Source organism: Zea mays, chromosome 2, assembly GCF_902167145.1.
Source record: "Zea mays cultivar B73 chromosome 2, Zm-B73-REFERENCE-NAM-5.0, whole genome shotgun sequence".
In the NCBI taxonomy this organism is placed as follows: Eukaryota; Viridiplantae; Streptophyta; class Magnoliopsida; order Poales; family Poaceae; genus Zea; species Zea mays.
In genome coordinates, this window is record NC_050097.1 from 36,005,947 (window position 1) to 36,024,411 (window position 18,465).

The following is an 18,465-nucleotide window of genomic DNA, read 5'->3' on the forward strand; positions in this document are numbered from 1 at the left end:
GAAGCAAAGGTGAAATTCCTGGCCAACTTCAAGGTGGACAGGAACAACAAGGTCGTTCGGCAACGGGCGACTGATCTGGCTTCGCTCCGACCCATAACGGATACCCCCATTGTAAGTAACACCAACGAGCTCCAATCTCTTAAAGCTTACATAGATGAACAACGAGAACAAATGCAACATATCGTAGGGGGTATACAAAAGGATTATAAAAGGCTAGTACGCGTGTTTGATAAATCCATTGTTGCAAATTTTCCTTCGCACAAGGTTGAATTGGGGGAAAATACACGTAATTCATCGGCTACATGTTGTCATGACCAGTCACAACCCCTTTATGGGATGCCGATGGACACATACCCTGAGCAACCACAAATCGGCAATAAATTATCCGATCTGCACATGTTCGGACCGTCCGCACGTGAGCATAGACCGTCCAGGCCAACAACGGTTGATCCCATTTTTAATGATTTACCGAGATATGCATCCGAGCCGCCACATGTTACACAAGTCCTAAACCACCCAGACAGACCGTCCGCATATGATCATGGATGGTCCACACATCCGACCGGACGGTCCGGCACAAGGATGTTTGAGGAGGATTGTTATCTAAATCCTCATCCGTCTCAGTAACACTTCCCATCGCAATATACGATGCACCAGCCCATTAATACAGCGTCCCAAACCCGTGGGGGCGAATACTTTTCGGCTTCGCCTAAAAGGCCTGAAAGGAATGGTCAGTCCTATGAACTGTATAGGGTAAATAGTAGTGCACCGCAGAACTCAAACCAATGGGGAGGAAGACAACATGCTAATATCCAGTCAACCTCACATATGTTTGACTAGAGAGCCGGTGGTCTCGCACCGGCTGCCATTGATATAGTAAGGGAAGAGATAGCCGGAGCGTTCCGAGATAAGCTCGGAGTAAGCATGGTCCCTGGGGGCAGTTATATCGGAGGCCTTATGACAGCCGATTTGACCACCACCCATACCCACAGGGAACCAGGATACCCGAATTTGCAAAATTTTCGGGTGACCAAGGGAAAAGCACACGTGAACACATAGGCCAGTTTCTAGCACAATTAGGAGAATTGGCCGACATAGAAGCATTCCGCGTGCGTTTATTTTTGTTATCTTTAACAAGAACGACATTCGCATGATACGCCACATTACCCCCTAATTCTATTTTGTCATGGGGGATTTAGACCAAAAATTCCACGATCACTTCTTTTCGGGTGACTATGAGTTAGATTTGGTAGACCTAGTAGCCCTGCGACAAGGGAAAGACGAATCGGTTAATGAACACATCCGGAGGTTCCGGGATACAAGAAACTAATGCTTTCAAATTCATTTAGCCGAAAAATAACTAGCAGGATGGCCTTTAATGGACTACGATATTATTTAAAGGAAAGATTAGAAGGTATCTAGTTTTTAATGCTAGTACAATTACATCAAAGAGCTTTGGCTTTTGAAAGCCGAAGCAAATAAACTGCTAAAACAATTCGTCACAACGTGCATATAGTAGAGTGCGACCAAAGCAGCTCGGATGACGAATCAACAGAAGTATACACGGCTGAAATGGTTTGGCCAAAGCAGGCCAAATCTTCAGCTTGTTCCTCCTTACAGCCAGTTCAAAAGAAACGACAAGAGTAGGTTAAGTTTACATTTAATGTTGGCAAATGTGACAAAATATTTGACGAATTACTCAAAAATGGCAACATTAAAATAAATCATATTGTTCCATCCGCCGACGAACTAAAACGCCGTGCATATTGCAAGTGGCATAACTCATTTTTTCATGCCACTAATGATTGAAATGTGTTCCGACGATAAATTCAATCAGCCATTAACGAGGGACGATTGAAATTTCAGGAAATGCAGGTGGATACGGAGCCCTTTCCGATAAATATGATCGATTTCGAGGGCAAAAGGGTCCTAATTCGACCAAGCACATCCGATAAGGGCAAAGGCAAAGAGATAATCATCGGCGACGCGTGGGAGGCCGATGGGAATAGTAAAATTTCTTGCAGGAAAGTGGTGGCCGAAAAGACTCTGAAGGAGACCATCACAACCTCCGGCACTAGGGGGCAAGCGCAGACAAGGGGACATGCACGGGAACCCTTACTGCGCATCACGGACGGTTCGATGCCCAGACGTGGACGGTCCAAAGCATCATCGGACGGTCCGAAACATTCCAGCGGACAATCCGGCAACACTCAGGACCCGCAACGACCGCGTACCTTCAAACCACGACGACCAGAGATAGGTACGTAGAAAACTAATACATTTAAAGTGGCTGGTCGACTGGTCAAATATGGCCCGACCTTCAATCAATTATTATCCAAATATGTAAAAAAGAAGGCCAGCCCAAGTGACCGGCCAGCGAAGCGACCTCGCTCACCCACTCAGGAGCGACAACAGATAAGATCGATTGGACCACCTCACCAATCGGAAAAGACAGAAGATTATACTGTCCAGTTGAGACCTAACATGCCAGCATTGACACCTCCACTCCCATATCTACCTATGCCATATCCATATACATACATACCACCACCATATGGCCCGAGTCACATGTGGAACATGCCACAATATCCATTTGGGATGCCACAATACCCTACTTGGGGGGCACCCCAAACATCTGTATTCAACAGGTTGGCACCTCAAGTACAGGACCGATTGAGCACCACTCAATCCGGTCACTAGGCACAAGCCCAGCAAGATTGCCGAACCACTCGGCCGCAAAGGCTGACCAATCCGGCAGGGGGCATATATCTATAGCAACCAAGAGAACGACAAGGAATGACATTATAAAAATAGGCACAACAGATGTCGTCATACATAAAGATAATGAAGGGCCGATGATTTTTGGCGAATTGGCAAACACAAGCAAAAGAGTAGATACGACTGACGTTAAACCAGCCGATCCAAAATACTCCATGCCTCGATGGTGCCCATCGGGATTGACACGATCGCAAAAGCGAAAATTACAGCGCTTAAGAGCGAAAGAGAACCAGGAAAAGGAGGCGGAAAAGATACTCAATGACATGCATCCACAGTACCAACCACCGCAAAAGAGGTGGAGGCCAAAGGCCGTTGAGATAAATCAAACGACCACGAAGATAGAAAATGAGACAGCAACTTCACAGCTCTCTGCAGGTATGGCAGACAGTCCGGCCATAAAGGCCAAACCATCCGCAGATGACACGGACCATCCGACTCTCGAGTCCGGACCGTTCGCACTACACCAGGATGCCTCTAACAACGTGCCTACGCCCATGGAGGAGGACGACCTACTGGGAGAAGACCTGGTTAACTATGAAGCTTCTCTAGAGCACACATGTATGGACATAAATGTTATTACATTTTCCGCCGATTGTACTATTATCGGTGACGATGAACCTGTCGTTGCTCCGTTTGGTCCTAAAGAAACAGCCTTCACTAAACCAAAGGAATCGGTAAATCATTTGAAGCCACTTTTCGTGCGCGGTCACATTGATGGGATACCGATTGCTAAAATGTTAGTAGATGGGGGGGGTTGTAAATCTAATGCCTTATTCATTATACAGAAAATTAGGTAAACAAGATGACGAACTTGTCAAGACCAACATGACCCTCAGCGGCATTGGAACTGATAGTTCGATCAATGCCAAGGGAGTCACGTCCGTTGAGTTAACCATCGGGACTAAGACCCTTGCTACTGCATTCTTCGTTGCTGATGTAGAAGGAAATTACAGTCTAATCCTAGGCAGGGATTGGATTCATGCTAACCAATGTGTACCTTCTACGTTACATCAAATGTTACTACAATGGGTAGGCGACGATGTAGAACAAGTACATGCTGATGCATCAGCCTGTATCGCTATGGCCGATGCCCCTGTACTTTGGACCTATGAGACTGCTACGTGTCTCACAGGAGTAGATTTTTCTGATTATCAGTTCAAGTATAGATAAGAAGGGTTTCATTCCTGTAATGCTAGAGCCGATAGAGAATCGGCTAAATCCTAAATAAAGTTTAAATAATGAGTACACACAGAATGAATGAGTCCCTAGTCACGGACGGTCCGACTTCTGAGGTCGGACGGTCCGATCTTTTTACAAAATAGTTCGGCTTTTAAGACCGAACATCCACCGCAGTATAAAACCAGTGTCGCGGACGATCCGGCCCCCGAGGCCGGAGGGTCCGCCGTCACACAAAGATCATCTAATTTCTCTATGGGAGACATAATAGAGGAATTTGAAGATCTCGACAAATTAGGACAGGGGTTTACATCGCCCGATCCTTTAGAGGAGATTGATATAGGAGATGGTAAAACTCCAAGGCCGACTTTTGTGAATAAGACCCTGGAGATCGATCCTAGAGATGAAATGATCGGTCTATTGAAAGAATATTTTCATTGCTTTGCTTGGAATTACATTGAGATGCCGGGATTAAGCCGTGAGATAGTAGAGCATCGGCTGCCCATTAAGTCTGGTTTCATACCTTTCAAGCATAAAACTAGAACATTTCGTCTAGACCTTCTCCCACGAATAGAGGACGAAATTCACCGGCTGCTAGAAGCTATTTTTATTAGACCTTGCAGATACGCAGAGTGGGTCTCCAATATTGTGCCAGTGGAGAAGAAAGAATCAGGTAAGCTCAGAGTATGCATTGATTTTCGCAATTTGAATAGAGCAACTCCTAAAGACGAATATCCCATGCCCATAGCCGACACATTGATCAATAATGCGTCAGGAAATAAAATTATTAGTTTTATTGATGGTAATGCCGTATATAATCAGATTTTCATGGCCGAAGAAGATGCGTCTAAAACGGCCTTTGTATGTCCAGGCTTCATTGGTTTATTTGAGTGGGTTGTCATGACATTTGGTCTGAAAAATGCTAGTGTTACTTATCAGAGGGCTATGAATTTGATCTTTCACGAGCTGTTAGGAAACATTGGGGAAGTCTACATTGATGATATTGTAGTCAAATCGGCTGAGTTTAGTTCGCATATAGCTGATTTGCGCAAAGCATTTGATAACATGCGCCGGTATGGTCTGAAAATGAACCCACGTAAATGTGCTTTTAGAGTGTCGGCTAGTAAGTTTTTAGGATTCATCATTCATGAACATGGTATAGAAATAGACCCTGTCTAAATTAAATCCATTCAGAAGGTGTGACCTCCGACCTGTAAGCTTGAGATGCAGAAATTCCTCGGCAAGGTAAATTATTTACGGAGGTTTATTTCTAACCTAGCCGGGAAGATTGGTGCCTTCACTCCTATCCTTCGGCTTAAAACGATGCCGAATTCACCTGGGGGGCAGAACAACAGGAAGCGTTTGATCTCATCAGAAAGTATTTATCTTCGGCTCCCATGTTAAAAGCACCACAGGTAGGAGTACCGTTCAGGTTATACATTGTAGCTGAAGATAAGGTTATTGGAGTTGTTCTGACGCAAGAGACCGGAGGAAAGGATCATGTGGTGACCTACCTAAGTCGGAGGCTGGTGGATGCTGAAACAATGTATACTTTTATCGAGAAGTTATGCTTATGCCTATTTTATGCATGCACCAAGTGTTGATGTTATTTACTGTCTAGTCATTGCACCGTTGCCAGTCAAACCGATGTGATTAAATACATGTTTCAAAACCTGATTATAAGTGGTAGGATTGGTAAATGGGCTTATGCACTTATAGAGTATGACTTGGCCTATGAACCATTGAAATCTATGAAAGGCCAGGTCATAGCGGATTTTATTGTATAACATCGGATCGATGATACTCATAAAGTAGACATATCATACCTCATTGTTTCTCCCTGGACTTTATATTTTGATGGATCGGTTTGCAATGAAGGATAAGAAATTGGCATCGTGCTTGTTTCACCAAGTAATGTCTACTTCGACTTCTCTAGCCGATTGAAAACTTATTGCACTAACAATCAAGCCGAATATGAGGCCCTTTTGTTCGGCTTGGAACTTTTAAATTGTATGGGAGTAAAACATGTGAAGGCATTTGATGATTCTCAGCTGGTAGTCCAACAGATATTAGAAGAGTATCAATGTTTTGATGGTACTCTAAATAGTTACCTTGAAAAGTGTTGGAGCATAATTCATTCTTTTGACGAATTCAGCATTCGACATATCTCTAGAGTGGAGAATCACAGGGCTAACAATTTGGCACAAGATGCATCAGGTTATCGGATAAAGCGAGGGAAATTTCACAACACCAAAAATCTGATAACCGGTACAGGGCCAATTCCCCAAGTCGCGGACTGTCCGAGTGAAGGCTCCAGACCGTCCGGAGTTACCAGGAAAGTTCTCCTAATTGATTCGGTTGGTGAGGAAGCCGATGCAAGTATTGGAGGACACCCATAATTAATTATCTACGAAATCCTAGTGTTAGGACGGATAAGAACATTCGACGTACAACTTTCAAATATGTTTTAATGAGTGATGAACTCTACCACCGAACAGTCAACAACGTCCTGCTTAAATGCTTGGGCCCAGGTGATGCTATATTAGCCATGGCCGAAGTACATGAAGGGATTTGTGGTACCTATCAATCGGCTCCAAAAATGAAGTGGTTGTTGCGAAGGTCTGGCTTATATTGGCCTAACATGATAGCTGATTGTTTCAAGTACTACAAAGGATGCCAAGTATGTAAAAATTTCGGTGACTTACAGTTGGTCCCTGCAGCCGAATTACATCCTATCATCAAGCCTTGGCCTTTCAGAGGATGGGGATTGAACTTTATAGGAGAAATTCATCCTTCATCATCAAAGGGACATCGGTTCGTGTTAGTTGCCACTGACTACTTTACCAAATGGATCGAAGTCGTTGCTCTGAAGAACATGACACACAGGGAGGTAATTGAGTTCATAACTGAACATATTATTCATAGATTCGGCATTCCCCAGACCTTGACTACGGATCAAGGGGCTTCTTTTATGTCAAAGGAGGTACGTGAGTTTCCTGAATTATATAGAATTAAATTGCTCAATTCATCTCCGTATTATGCTCAGGCTAATGGACAGGCCGAGTCTAGTATTAGAACATTGATTAACTTGATAAAAAAGAAGATATATGATAATCCTAAGCATTGGTATAAGATTTTGTCCGAAGCTTTGTGGGCTCACAGAATATCTAAACGCCGTGCTACTAAAGTTTCTCCATTTGAGCTTGTCTATGGGCAGGAAGCAGTTTTACCTGTGGAGATAAGTTTAAATGCTGTCAGGATCGCCAAACAAAATGACTTAACTGTCGGTGATTATTATAATTTGATGATGGACAATATTGATGAGGTGACCGATAAAAGAGTGGCAGCCCCAGGAGAAATAGAAAAGGACAAGATCATGATAGCCAAGGCCTACAACAAGAAGGTCAAAGCTAAATCGTTTGAGGTAGGGGACCTCGTGTGGAAGACCATCTTGCCTCTAAGAAACAAAGACCGAAAGTTTGGGAAGTGGTCACCAAGCTGGGAGGGTCCATACAAAGTAACACAGGTAATATCTGGTAACGCCTATTTACTGCAAACATTATAAGGCAAAGATTTGCCCAAAGCTTTGAATGGACGTTTTCTCAAGCAGTACCATCCTAGTATGTGGCAAGATGCTTAAGAAAACCGATGTGATCACATCGAGTTAGTTGCTTTTGGTTCGCTCAGCTCCACCAAAAGGCAAGGGGGCATATGTTGAGCACCAAATTGAGAGGCCGGACGGTCCGCACCGGTGATCCGGACGGTCCGCGCGTGCGCAGAGCCAATTAGGGTTCCGAGTTTCTTGCTACAGTTGTTGGCTAGATTCGCGGAATTAGCTCGGGGAATTTGTTTGTAACGGGTCCAGCCCCCTCCTCTATAAATACAGAGGAATACGACCGATTAATCATCAACAATCGAATCAATAATCAGTTTATCTCGCATCTATTTCTTATACATTTAGCAGTAGTTCTAGTCTAGTTCTAGTTTAGCTATCCAATCCCCAAATTCTCCGCTTCTCTTCGACTCTACGTCGATTAGAGGAGTCTAGGTCAGCCTGCCGAGCCTAGACAACACCTAGGATCTCTCCTCCCCGACGGGGTCCCTCCAGGGAGCGAGATCCAGGCGCCGCCGGCGACCTTCGCCGCCCCTGCGCACGCGCGGACCGTCCGGTCCGTCAGGCAGGAAACCCTAGGCCCTACCCAGGTCGCGGACCGTCCGGCCCCTGACCGCGGACCGTCCGTGCCTGTGCAGAGAACACCACCGCCGGTTCTCACGCAGTGATTGGCGCCCAGAAAAACACAACACTAGGCTTCGTCTTTGAAAACAATTATGTTCTGCCCATCGATTGTTCCTTCTGTTGTACTATCGTATGCATTTATATCTTGCTTTCAGTCATCATGTTCTGTGCATAAGTATTAGTCGCTCAAAACAATCAGTAAACAAATAATTTATTTAATTACACGTTAAATATTTTGGCATGTGGAAAGCAATCTTTGCTATAAATTGGTAGTCGCAGTCCTCTCTCATTGTAAAATATTCCTGAGTTTTGTCCCTTGATGTTAACGAGTGCTTGTGGTTGTCCAAATTTCAGTCAGCAGGAAGCAGGTAAGAAATCAACTACAGCGGTGGTAGTGGGTACACTGGTGCTTGCTATAGCAATTGCATAAAATAGGCCTGGATCTTTGATTGATCCTGTTTTTGGCTGTTGCTACCATCTATTTAAGTTTGAAAGTTCATCTGCTTATTTATAGATCCATACCCTTTTTTTTTGTGAGAGAAGCTATGCACTGGAAGTAATCAAGAGGAAAACTTCAGCAGTGTCATGTCAATTAGAGGCTCTGTAGAATGGAGAAGAAAACCCATCTACAGAAATTTGTGTGTTGGAGTTGGAGCAACATGGTCTATACTACAAATCTGTATGTTGTGTTCCTTGTTTGATCTATTTTTCCTGAATTATGTGGTTAGTCATGGGAATAAGGACACCATACCTTACCAGCTACCAGAAACCTATATAATCTATATTTGAACTAACTCCCTGCTATTTCAGTGTTGGAAAAAGATTTGGTCTAGTTTATTTTCTGTGGGCAGAGGACTTCAGTAGCCAACAAAGAAACGCTCTTGATTTCAGGACTTCCGTGCTCAGGTATGCTGATTGTTGCATTTTGACTTTTTTTTCCCTTGTTACTGCTACTATCTTTCTGGCATATCTGGTAATTGTGCTTGTACACGACTAATTATTTGTTATATCTATCTTCTAAAAGAATATCATATGGAGGACCATGGATTATCTTTATTTTATTAGATTTCTGATTCTGATGTACCGACTTTCAGATATAAGCATATCCTGTTCATGAGTTAAGCTGTACTGCTACGCAGAGAAAGTTAGTTTGCAAAAGATCAACTATTGACATTTGAATTACAAATATCACACTCAGGATGATCGCATGCATAAAGCAATGGATATTTTTTTTTTCTTCTGTTTCTTACTTAGAGACATCTCCCATTTGTGCATGTCTCAAAAATTTTTTTGTTAGTTTTAGTCCCTAAATTTCAGTCGGCAATATAGATGGCCAATAAGCACGAGGCCCGTGAGCTCGACACGAAGCCCGCTGTTTGGGCTCGATCCGAGCCCGGGCCGACCCGGTTCTATGCGGGCCCGGGCCGGCCCGACACGAATAAGCGGGTCGGGCTCGAACAGGAAACTAAGCACGACGGGCTAGCCCGACACGGCCCGTTTGCTGACGTTAAGCCCGCTTTTTTTGCACTAAAGCGTGCTTACCGGGCCGCTTAGCCCGTTTTTTGGCCTGTTTTTTCCGTGCTTACCGGGCCGGCCCAGCCCGTTTAAGCCCGCTGCGGGCCGGGCTCAGCCAGAGAAACGAGCTCGCGGGCTTAGATGGTCTGTCCCGATTTTCTAACCATGACGGACTTCACCGGGCCGGGCGGCCCGTTTGGCCATCTCTAGTCGGCAAGTACAAGCAATGGAAGTCAACTTTAGTGTAGGTAGTTGGTACTATACAGTCTTGACTCTTGAGTAGCAATGACATAAAATAGGCTAGAATATCTGATTGATCACCCACTCCCTTTGTATTCTATAATATCCATGATGTGCTTACTTATACCATCTTGTTTGCAAGGAATGCAATGGGCAAACAATAATCAAGAGGGAGAAGAAAATTTTCAGTACCATGGCGAGTGGAGGTTTTGTGGACTGGAGAGGAAACCTCGTCAACAGACAGGTGCATGGAGGGGTTAAAGCAGCATGGTTTCTGCACTGTAAGTCTACACGCTAAGTTCCTTGTATGATCTGTCTTCCAGGCTTCCAGCTGAACCATGTTTAGAGTCAATTGCACATGGGTCCTGGATGAGATAATTCCTTATTTTCAAACTTCCTCTGCTCCATTTTTTCCCCTTTACAGTCCTGACATTTGTAACAAACATGGTGAATGTCCCAATTTTGCTGAATCTGGTCACCTACCTCTGAGGGACAATGCATATGGGAGTGTCGGACTCTGCAACTACAGTCACTAATTTTGTTGGTGCTACATCCGGATTTACTTTGATAGGAGCTTTCCTCTCGGACTCTTACATCACTCGTTCCAGAACTATACTTCTCTTTGGTCCATTGGAGTTTCTGGTAATCTTTTCTCATGGTTTTTCCAACCAACTACAGCTTACAAAGATAACTTGCATGTTTTAATGTTGTTGCTAATGTGAACCTATCAATAGTAGTGTTTAAATAGTTTTATCAACTAGAGAAGTATCCTAAGACTACGCTAAAGATTTTTTTGATGTAAGAACTATGCTAAAGGTTGCCTTCCCAATCCTGCATTACTTTTATTTCAGAAATTGACATCCAGCGCATTCATTTCTATGCCCAAATCATCAGCCAATCCTCGCAGGCACATACCACCCTCAGCTTTTATAGAACACCCCAATTGATATGAATAGATTTCTGGATTTAGGAGATATAGTACCTAGCGGAGGCGTACTCGCCCTCAAGATGAGATTTTGAGCAACCTATTTTGTGGATTGGTTTAATTTCTTCCTGGATTACAAACTGATCTGCCATACTCTGTATGTAGATATGGCTCTAAGTCTCTACCTCCTAACAAACCTGCTGCTTCTCTTATCCAAACACTGTAAATAATCTGAAACAAACTCTTAGATTATAACAAGGTATTTACCAGCTTAAATATTTAATTCCAATCCATGCTAATACAATTTATAGCAAGCGAAAGCATCCACAGCACCAATTGCAAATTGTCACATGGCAGCACAATACTCAATTTTGCTTGAGTTGCTCTTACTTTTGTACCATTATGCATGCTAGGATCTGATTATAGTAAACTGTGTGAAGCTAAAGTTGTTGAGGTACTTTTCCAAAGCCCAAATGGAGGTAGTTATACAGATATAAACTGATTTTGTGTTTACTAAGTTTCAGGTTATCTGGTTAGGTGGGAATGGCCATTGCATTTACTTTACTTAAACAATGATAGGCTTTTAGTATTTGGGAAACAGTTAATTATCAGATAGAAAACTGTTACTATTTCCATCAACAACAACAAAAACAAACATTTTTTGTTCCAAGACAAGTTTGGGTAGGCTAGAGGTGAAACTCAACACTAATTTAAGGGCTAGTTTGGAAACCACATTTTCCTAAGGGGAAAATTAACTAATTTCCCATGAGAAAATAGAAATCCCTTAAAAAAATGGGGTTCCCAGACTAGCCCTAAGTAGGAAAAAAACCGGTGCTAGTTATCGTAGCAGTGGTATGTATATTATTTGTGATTAAACATGCTGTGCAGGGCTACGGATTGCTTGCATTGCAAGCGTACGTTCCATCGCTCCATCCACCAATTTGCAACATTGAAGCCGAACCAAGTAACTGCAAAGAGGCCCATGGTTGGAACGCTACACTGTTTTACGCAGCCCTGTATATCTGTGCGTTTGGTGAAGGTTGCATCCGTGCTTGCTTGCCGTCTCTCGGAGCAGACCAGTTTGACCATGAAGATCCCTCTGAGTCCCACCAACAGTCCAGCTTCTTCAACTGGTTCACCTTTGGGATCTCCTTTGGAGGTTTTGTGGGGCTGATTTTCATCGTGTGGCTTGAGAACTACAAGGGGTGGGACATTGGACTCGGACTGTCTGCTATCCTAATTCTGCTTGGGTTGCTTGTGTTTGCGGCTGGCCTCCCTTTTTACCGCAACCAAGTACCTGAAGGAAGCCCTCTAACTCGAATCCTGCAGGTTGAAAATCTAATCCCGTCTCAATAACCGGCAAGTGTGTTCTAAATGTTAATTAGCTGCAATCTTGCCTCTCTAGGTTCTTGTGGTTGCATTCAGAAACAGGAGGTTTGGGCTGCCTGAGGAGCTGGAAGAAGCACATGAAAGCAGTGCTGAGCGAGGCTCTACTAAAGTACTTTCCCAAACAAATAGCCTCAAGTAAGATTAGGAGAAGCACGTAACAATTTTTCATTTGCACATTACTAGTTTTATTGTGGTTGCATTGCCTTGTCGCTGGTATTTCCTATCAGCATAAACTATTTATTATTCCGTGCATCTCGCCAGATTCCTCGATAAGGCTTGCATTAACCATGGCAAAGAAGGAGCCTGGTCACTTTGCAGTGTGACAAAGGTGGAGGAGACGAAGGCTGTGCTCCGTATGCTTCCTGTGTTTGTCAGCTCCATGATCGGATATATATCAAACCCTGTCATCTTCACATTCACTGTGCAGCAAGGTGGCATGACAAACACAAGGCTGGGCAAGATCCATGTTTCCCCCGCGACACTCTTCGTCATCCCCATCACCTTCCAAATGGCAATGCTTGCCATCTATGACCGGTTCATTGTGCCGTTCTTGCGCAGGCGCACAGGCTATGCCAGTGGCATCACTCACTTGCAGCGCATCGGCATGGGTTTCGCCTCCATGATACTTGCGTCGGTCATCGCAGCAGTAGTTGAGAGAAAGAGAAAAGAAGCCGCAGTGCAGATGTCCCTGTTCTGGCTTGCGCCTCAGTTCTTCCTGCTGGGCGTGTCGGACGTGACCTCGTTTCCTGGGCTCCTCGAGTTCTTCAACAGCGAGGCGCCACGGGGCATGAAGTCCATTGCCACAGCCTTGTTCTGGTGTGAGATAGGGCTTGCTTCATTGCTGGCCACCTTCCTGGTGCAAGCAGTGAACAGCGTCACGAGGCATGGGCACCAAGGAGGGTGGCTCGAGGGTTCCAGCTTGGACAGCAGCCATCTTGACCTCTTCTACTGGGTTGTCACTGTTGTCGGTTTGATTGGTTTCCTTAACTACTTGTACTGGGCAAAAAAGTACGTCTACCGCCAGGATACACGCATCGTCGATGAGCCATCATCAGTCGATCAAGATTCACATTGAACCTCGACAATCGAACCGTTCTTTACTTGAGAAATTAAAGGTGAAACTGGTTCTGGTTCACAGTGCCACTTATTATAGTCAACCTGCAAAGCATGTACACTGATGTCTGATAATTGTATTTGGATTGTTAGTTTAATTTCATCCATGATATGGTCACAATTGCGATACTGCATTCGAATGATTAATTAATGTGGCACTCTTACGTCTCTAAAAATCGTTAAAAACAAAAATAACCCATGATTGTTTTATATGATGAACTTTATACCAAAGTTATAGAGTTTGACGTGAGACGGTTTATATTTTTATTTAAAATTATTTAAAGCCCGATAATTTTATTTTATGTTATCAGATTTCCAATTTTAAAATTATCAAACGACCTTGCATGTTGACGTGGTCTATAACATTATAGTTTTTAATGTGATCCACTACCAGTTTGAGTCCTAAATATGTAATTTAAATTATCATATTTTAAAATTTCCAAACAAACTTAAATATTGTCATATTGACACAATGAATACTGAAGTCGTAGTGGTCTTCGCTATCTATATTTTTTTAGCTCATTAATTTTTTATTTTAAGTTATTTAAAGCCTTAAATATTTATTTTAACTTTGAAACTTTTAATGTCTATTTTTTGTTTTTTTAAATAAAGTTATAGTTCTCAATAAAATCTAAATTTTTAGTTGATGTTTTTCATTTATAGCCATTTCAGCGATATTCAATATAAAATTATAAAATAGGACGATTAGGGACCTTGCAAATTGTGTAGTTGCACATTTGCACTCGACGATATGTGTCCGGTTTGCATCACGTATGTGGCAACCAGGACGCTCAGAGTGCTTGTAAACTATCTAGTTTCACGTTTACACTAACGACATGACTGATATTGCACCAGATTGATGCCGCACCAAGGCACCCAAAGAACATGTAAACTATGCATGAGAGCTGAACACTCACCTGATCCTGATATATCCGATGTGTCATGGGATGTGGCACCAGACAGTACTCAGAGATCATGTTTACTATGTCCAAAACCGATATAATCACTGGACTTGTCTGGTACGTCTAGTTTAGATATAGCCGCTAGAGAGGCGTTGATGACATGTACAGTGCAGTAAGAAAAGTTGCACCAGACATGTTCGGTGCTTATGAATTTTTTGGGTGAGGTTACAACTATGGATGAAAACGGACGGGAAAACCTCTATCCCGTATTTTATCACCGAAAACTGGACCAGGTCCGAAATAGTCGGGAACGTAAATATGAGTGGGATAAATGGGTGTACGAAAACGAACGAGAACGAAAATATTAAGCGGTAACTTGTAATTAATACAAACACACGTGATATTGATGGTTGAGTGGTGACTGGCTGGCAGGCAAGGTTCACCAAACCGGTTGATAAAATCCAGCTAACTGACCGGTTTTCCATTTGAATATGGGATATTTTATAAATTTTGAACAAATTTGATACCAATTTTTCTATAAATACTATGGATTTTTTTAAGACTTTCTACTGAAACCAAATTTGAAAATACACTACGGATTTCAAACTAAAAATCAAACAAGTTTTGAAAAAATAAAAATCCATCGGTTTGCCAAATAACCGCCCCTGCTAGCCGATTAATCAGTCCCAGGTAGAGATAAACTGATGGCCTCTAGTAGCTAGGTTTTGAGGATTTTCTTCCTTTTACCTTCAAATCTTTTAACTTGTGATAACATATGTGCCATCTTTTGTTCAAATTTTGTGACCTCAATACACTTTATTGGACAAATGACAAGTGGTTCAATTTCTTCACATGTAATTCAATGACCGATAGTGGAAAACAATGATGTGACCGATAGTGGTGATAAAAGTCCACAATACTAAGAGTCTGTCGATAGCAGTTCAACGACGTCTTCTGTGAAGTCGTGGAGTACGACTTCTACATGGATCGATCAAACTTAGGCAGAGTACAATGCACAGTTGATACATGAGCAATGTATTATGTTGTTCTCATCGGAGGAGTACAATATATATCTCTACTACTTATTAAGTCTGCAATAGTAGTCTGTCATTCTCTGTTCTGCCTTTCTGATTCCCTCATCCCCGCACAGTCCATTCTCATATTCTGCCACCATTCTATATCTATCTGTCGGGGACCATAATTAGGGGTACCCTCAAGACGCCTAATTCTCAGCTGGTAACCCCCATCAGCATAAAGCTGCAGAGGCCTGATGGGTGCGATTAAGTCAGGGATCAGTCCATACGAGCGACTCGATCACGCCTCGCCTGAGCCTAGCCTCGGGCAAGGGCAGCCGACCCTGAAGGGGTTTCCGTCTCGCCCGAGGCCCCCCTTCAACGGCGGACACATCTCCGGCTTGCCCGAGGCCTTGCCTTCGCTGAAAAGCAACCCTGACTGAATCGCCGCACCGACTGGCCAAGTCGCAGGAGCATTTAACGCAAAGGAAACCAGGCCCTGCCAAAGGCACCATAGGAAACTCCGCTCCGCCCGACCCAGGGCTCGGACTCGGGCTAAGCCCCGGAAGACGGCGAACTCCGCTCCGCCCGACCCAGGGCTCGGACTCGGGCTAAGCCCCGGAAGACGGCGAACTCCGCTCCGCCCGACCCAGGGCTCGGACTCGGGCTAAGCCCCGGAAGACGGCGAACTCCGCTCCGCCCGACCCAGGGCTCGGACTCGGGCTAAGCCCCGGAAGACGGCGAACTCCGCTCCGCCCGACCCAGGGCTCGGACTCGGGCTAAGCCCCGGAAGACGGCGAACTCCGCTCCGCCCGACCAAGGGCTCGGACTCGGGCTAAGCCCTGGAAGACGGCGCACTCCGCTCCGCCCGACCAAGGGCTCGGACTCGGGCTAAGCCCCGGAAGACGACGAACTCCGCCTCGTCCGACCCAGGGGCTCGGACTCGGCCTCTGCTGACGAACTCCGCCTCGCCCGACCCAGGGGCTCGGACTCGGCCTCTGCTGACGACCTCCGCCTCGCCCGACCTAGGGGCTCGGACTCGGCCTCTGCTGACGACCTCCGCCTCGCCCGACCCAGGGGCTCGGACTCGGCCTCTGCTGACGACCTCCGCCTCGCCCGACCCAGGGGCTCGGACTCGGCCTCTGCTGACGACCTCCGCCTCGCCCGACCCAGGGGCTCAGACTCGGCCTCGGCCATGGAAGACAGACTCGACCCCGGCTTCGGAGGAGCCTCCACGTCGCCCAACCTAGGGCACAGGCCAGCCACGTCGACAGGAAGCGCCATCATCACCGTACCCCGAGCCGACTCGGGTCGCAGAGAACAAGACCTGTGTCCCATCTGGTTGGCTCCGCCAGATAGGCAATGATGGCGCCCCGCTAGCCCCGTGACGACGGCGGCTCTCAGCTCTCTTACGGAAGCAGGGCGACGTCAGCAAGGACACAACCGTTCCAACAGCTGTCCCTCCGCCAGGCTCCGTTGCTCCTCCGACAGCCACGACATCACGCCAGCAGGGTGCCAAGATCTCTCCGGCTGCCACATTGGCATGTACCTAGGGCACTAGCTCTCCCCCCGCTAGACACGTAGCACTCCGCTACACCCCCATTGTACACCTGGATCCACTCCTTACGCCTATAAAAGGAAGGACCAGGGCCCTCTTAGAGAGGGTTGGCCGCGCGGGGACGAGGACGGGGATAGGCGCTCTCTTGGGGCCGCTCGCTTCCCTCACCCGCGTGGACGCTTGTAACCCCCTACTACAAGCGCACCCGACCTGGGCGCGGGACGAACACGAAGGCCGCGGGATTCCCACCTCTCTCTCGCCGGACTCCGGCCTCCTCGCTCCTTTCCCCCCTTCGCGCTCGCCCACGCGCTCGACCCATCTGGGCTGGGGCACGCAGCACACTCACTCGTCGGCTTAGGGACCCCCGGTCTCGAAACGCCGACAGTTGGCGCGCCAGGTAGGGGCCCGCTGCGTGTTGACGAGCAGCTTCCCGTCAAGCTCCAGATGGGCAGTCTCCAACAACCTCTCCAACCCGGGACGGTGCTCCGTTTCGGGAGTCTTGAGTTCGTGTCCCTCGACGGCAGCTACGACATGATACTCCTTCCACCGCCGCGCGACAACGACAATGGCGGCCGACAACCCGCCCTCCGGTGGCGGAATCGACGACGTCTTCCCCGCGCGGTGGAAGAACGACATTCGAGCTCGCCCCGTCCTCTCCCCCGCCAACGGAGGAGGAGGCGGGGCAACCAAGGCCGGGCGGGAGGCCGCGCTTCGTCGGCTGTCGAGCGAATTGACGTCCCCAGCGCCCCAACGGAGGGCGCGTCGGGCGTCGACCTTGCATTCGAGACAAAGGCGAGCGCCGTCCCCCCGCGACACGCCAATCCCGAGCAAGTGGACGACGCCAGCGAGCTCGCGGAGGGCCTGCAGGACGTCGCCCTCGTACCTAGGACGATGGCGCGATCAGCCCCCGACGTGACTACATCGCCCCTCGTCGACCAAAAGGTACCGACTGATTCCCATCCTGCATTATGTCGACTCGGCCTCAACCCGCCTAGCGACCTCGCTTTGGCGGGCGCTCTCGTTGAGGCGAGTGCAACCCCTCTGGGGTTTCGTACGCGGTTGCCTTGGGACCGGTTGACGGACGTCTCGACCTACGGGCCCTCTGGGTCTGAGGAAGATGACAATCCCAGCATCTGTTGGGATTTCTCTGGATTTGGCAACCCCAGTGCCATGCGGGACTTCATGACCGCATGTGACTACTGCCTCTCCGACTGTTCCGACGGTAGCCGCAGCCTTGACGACAAGGACTGCGGCCCAAGCCGCGAATGTTTCCACGTCGAGCTAGGGGATCCCGCCGAAGGCAACCACCTCGGCATGCCGGAGGACGGTGATCTCCCTAGGCCGGCGCCTCGCGCCGACATCCCGCGGGAGCTAGTTGTGGTCCCCGTTCCGGCGGGGGGTCACGACCCACAGCTCGAGCAAGTCCGCGGGGCGCAGGCCAGGCTCAACGAGGGAGCAGGAGCACTTGAGTCGATCCGCCGGGACATCGGGCAGGTATGGGCGGGCCAGCCCCCGGCCGGAGAAATACGTCACCTGCCCCAGGGTTTCCAGCACCGCGTCGCCAACGACGTCAGGGTCAGGCCGCTACTCGCGTCCAGCGGGGTCGGTCAGAACCTGGC

The 18,465-nt window shown here is 46.8% G+C and overlaps 1 protein-coding gene across 1 annotated transcript; it reads left to right on the top strand.

Annotated features, from left to right (window-relative positions):
* The first annotated feature begins 8,518 nt into the window (after window positions 1–8,518).
* On the top strand, window positions 8,519–13,520 carry LOC103646286 (protein NRT1/ PTR FAMILY 4.3). The gene is made up of 8 exons (XM_020548250.1): window positions 8,519–8,559; window positions 8,735–8,870; window positions 9,002–9,097; window positions 10,089–10,227; window positions 10,371–10,588; window positions 11,760–12,200; window positions 12,277–12,395; window positions 12,522–13,520. The coding sequence occupies exons 5-8, from the start codon at window positions 10,442–10,444 to the stop codon at window positions 13,333–13,335; spliced, it is 1,521 nt and encodes a 506-aa protein (XP_020403839.1). The 5' UTR covers window positions 8,519–8,559; window positions 8,735–8,870; window positions 9,002–9,097; window positions 10,089–10,227; window positions 10,371–10,441; the 3' UTR covers window positions 13,336–13,520.
* The last annotated feature ends 4,945 nt before the right edge of the window (window positions 13,521–18,465 follow it).

What these genes read in the sequence shown, in the direction of transcription:
- LOC103646286 (XM_020548250.1), top strand. Translation starts at nt 10,442, where the DNA reads ATGCATATGGGAGTGTCGGACTCTGCAACTACAGTCACTAATTTTGTT. An exon ending in TTGGTCCATTGGAGTTTCTG is followed by an intron (nt 10,589 to 11,759) that starts GTAATCTTTTCT and finishes CATGCTGTGCAG; the next exon opens with GGCTACGGATTGCTTGCATT. An exon ending in TCCCAAACAAATAGCCTCAA is followed by an intron (nt 12,396 to 12,521) that starts GTAAGATTAGGA and finishes GCATCTCGCCAG; the next exon opens with ATTCCTCGATAAGGCTTGCA.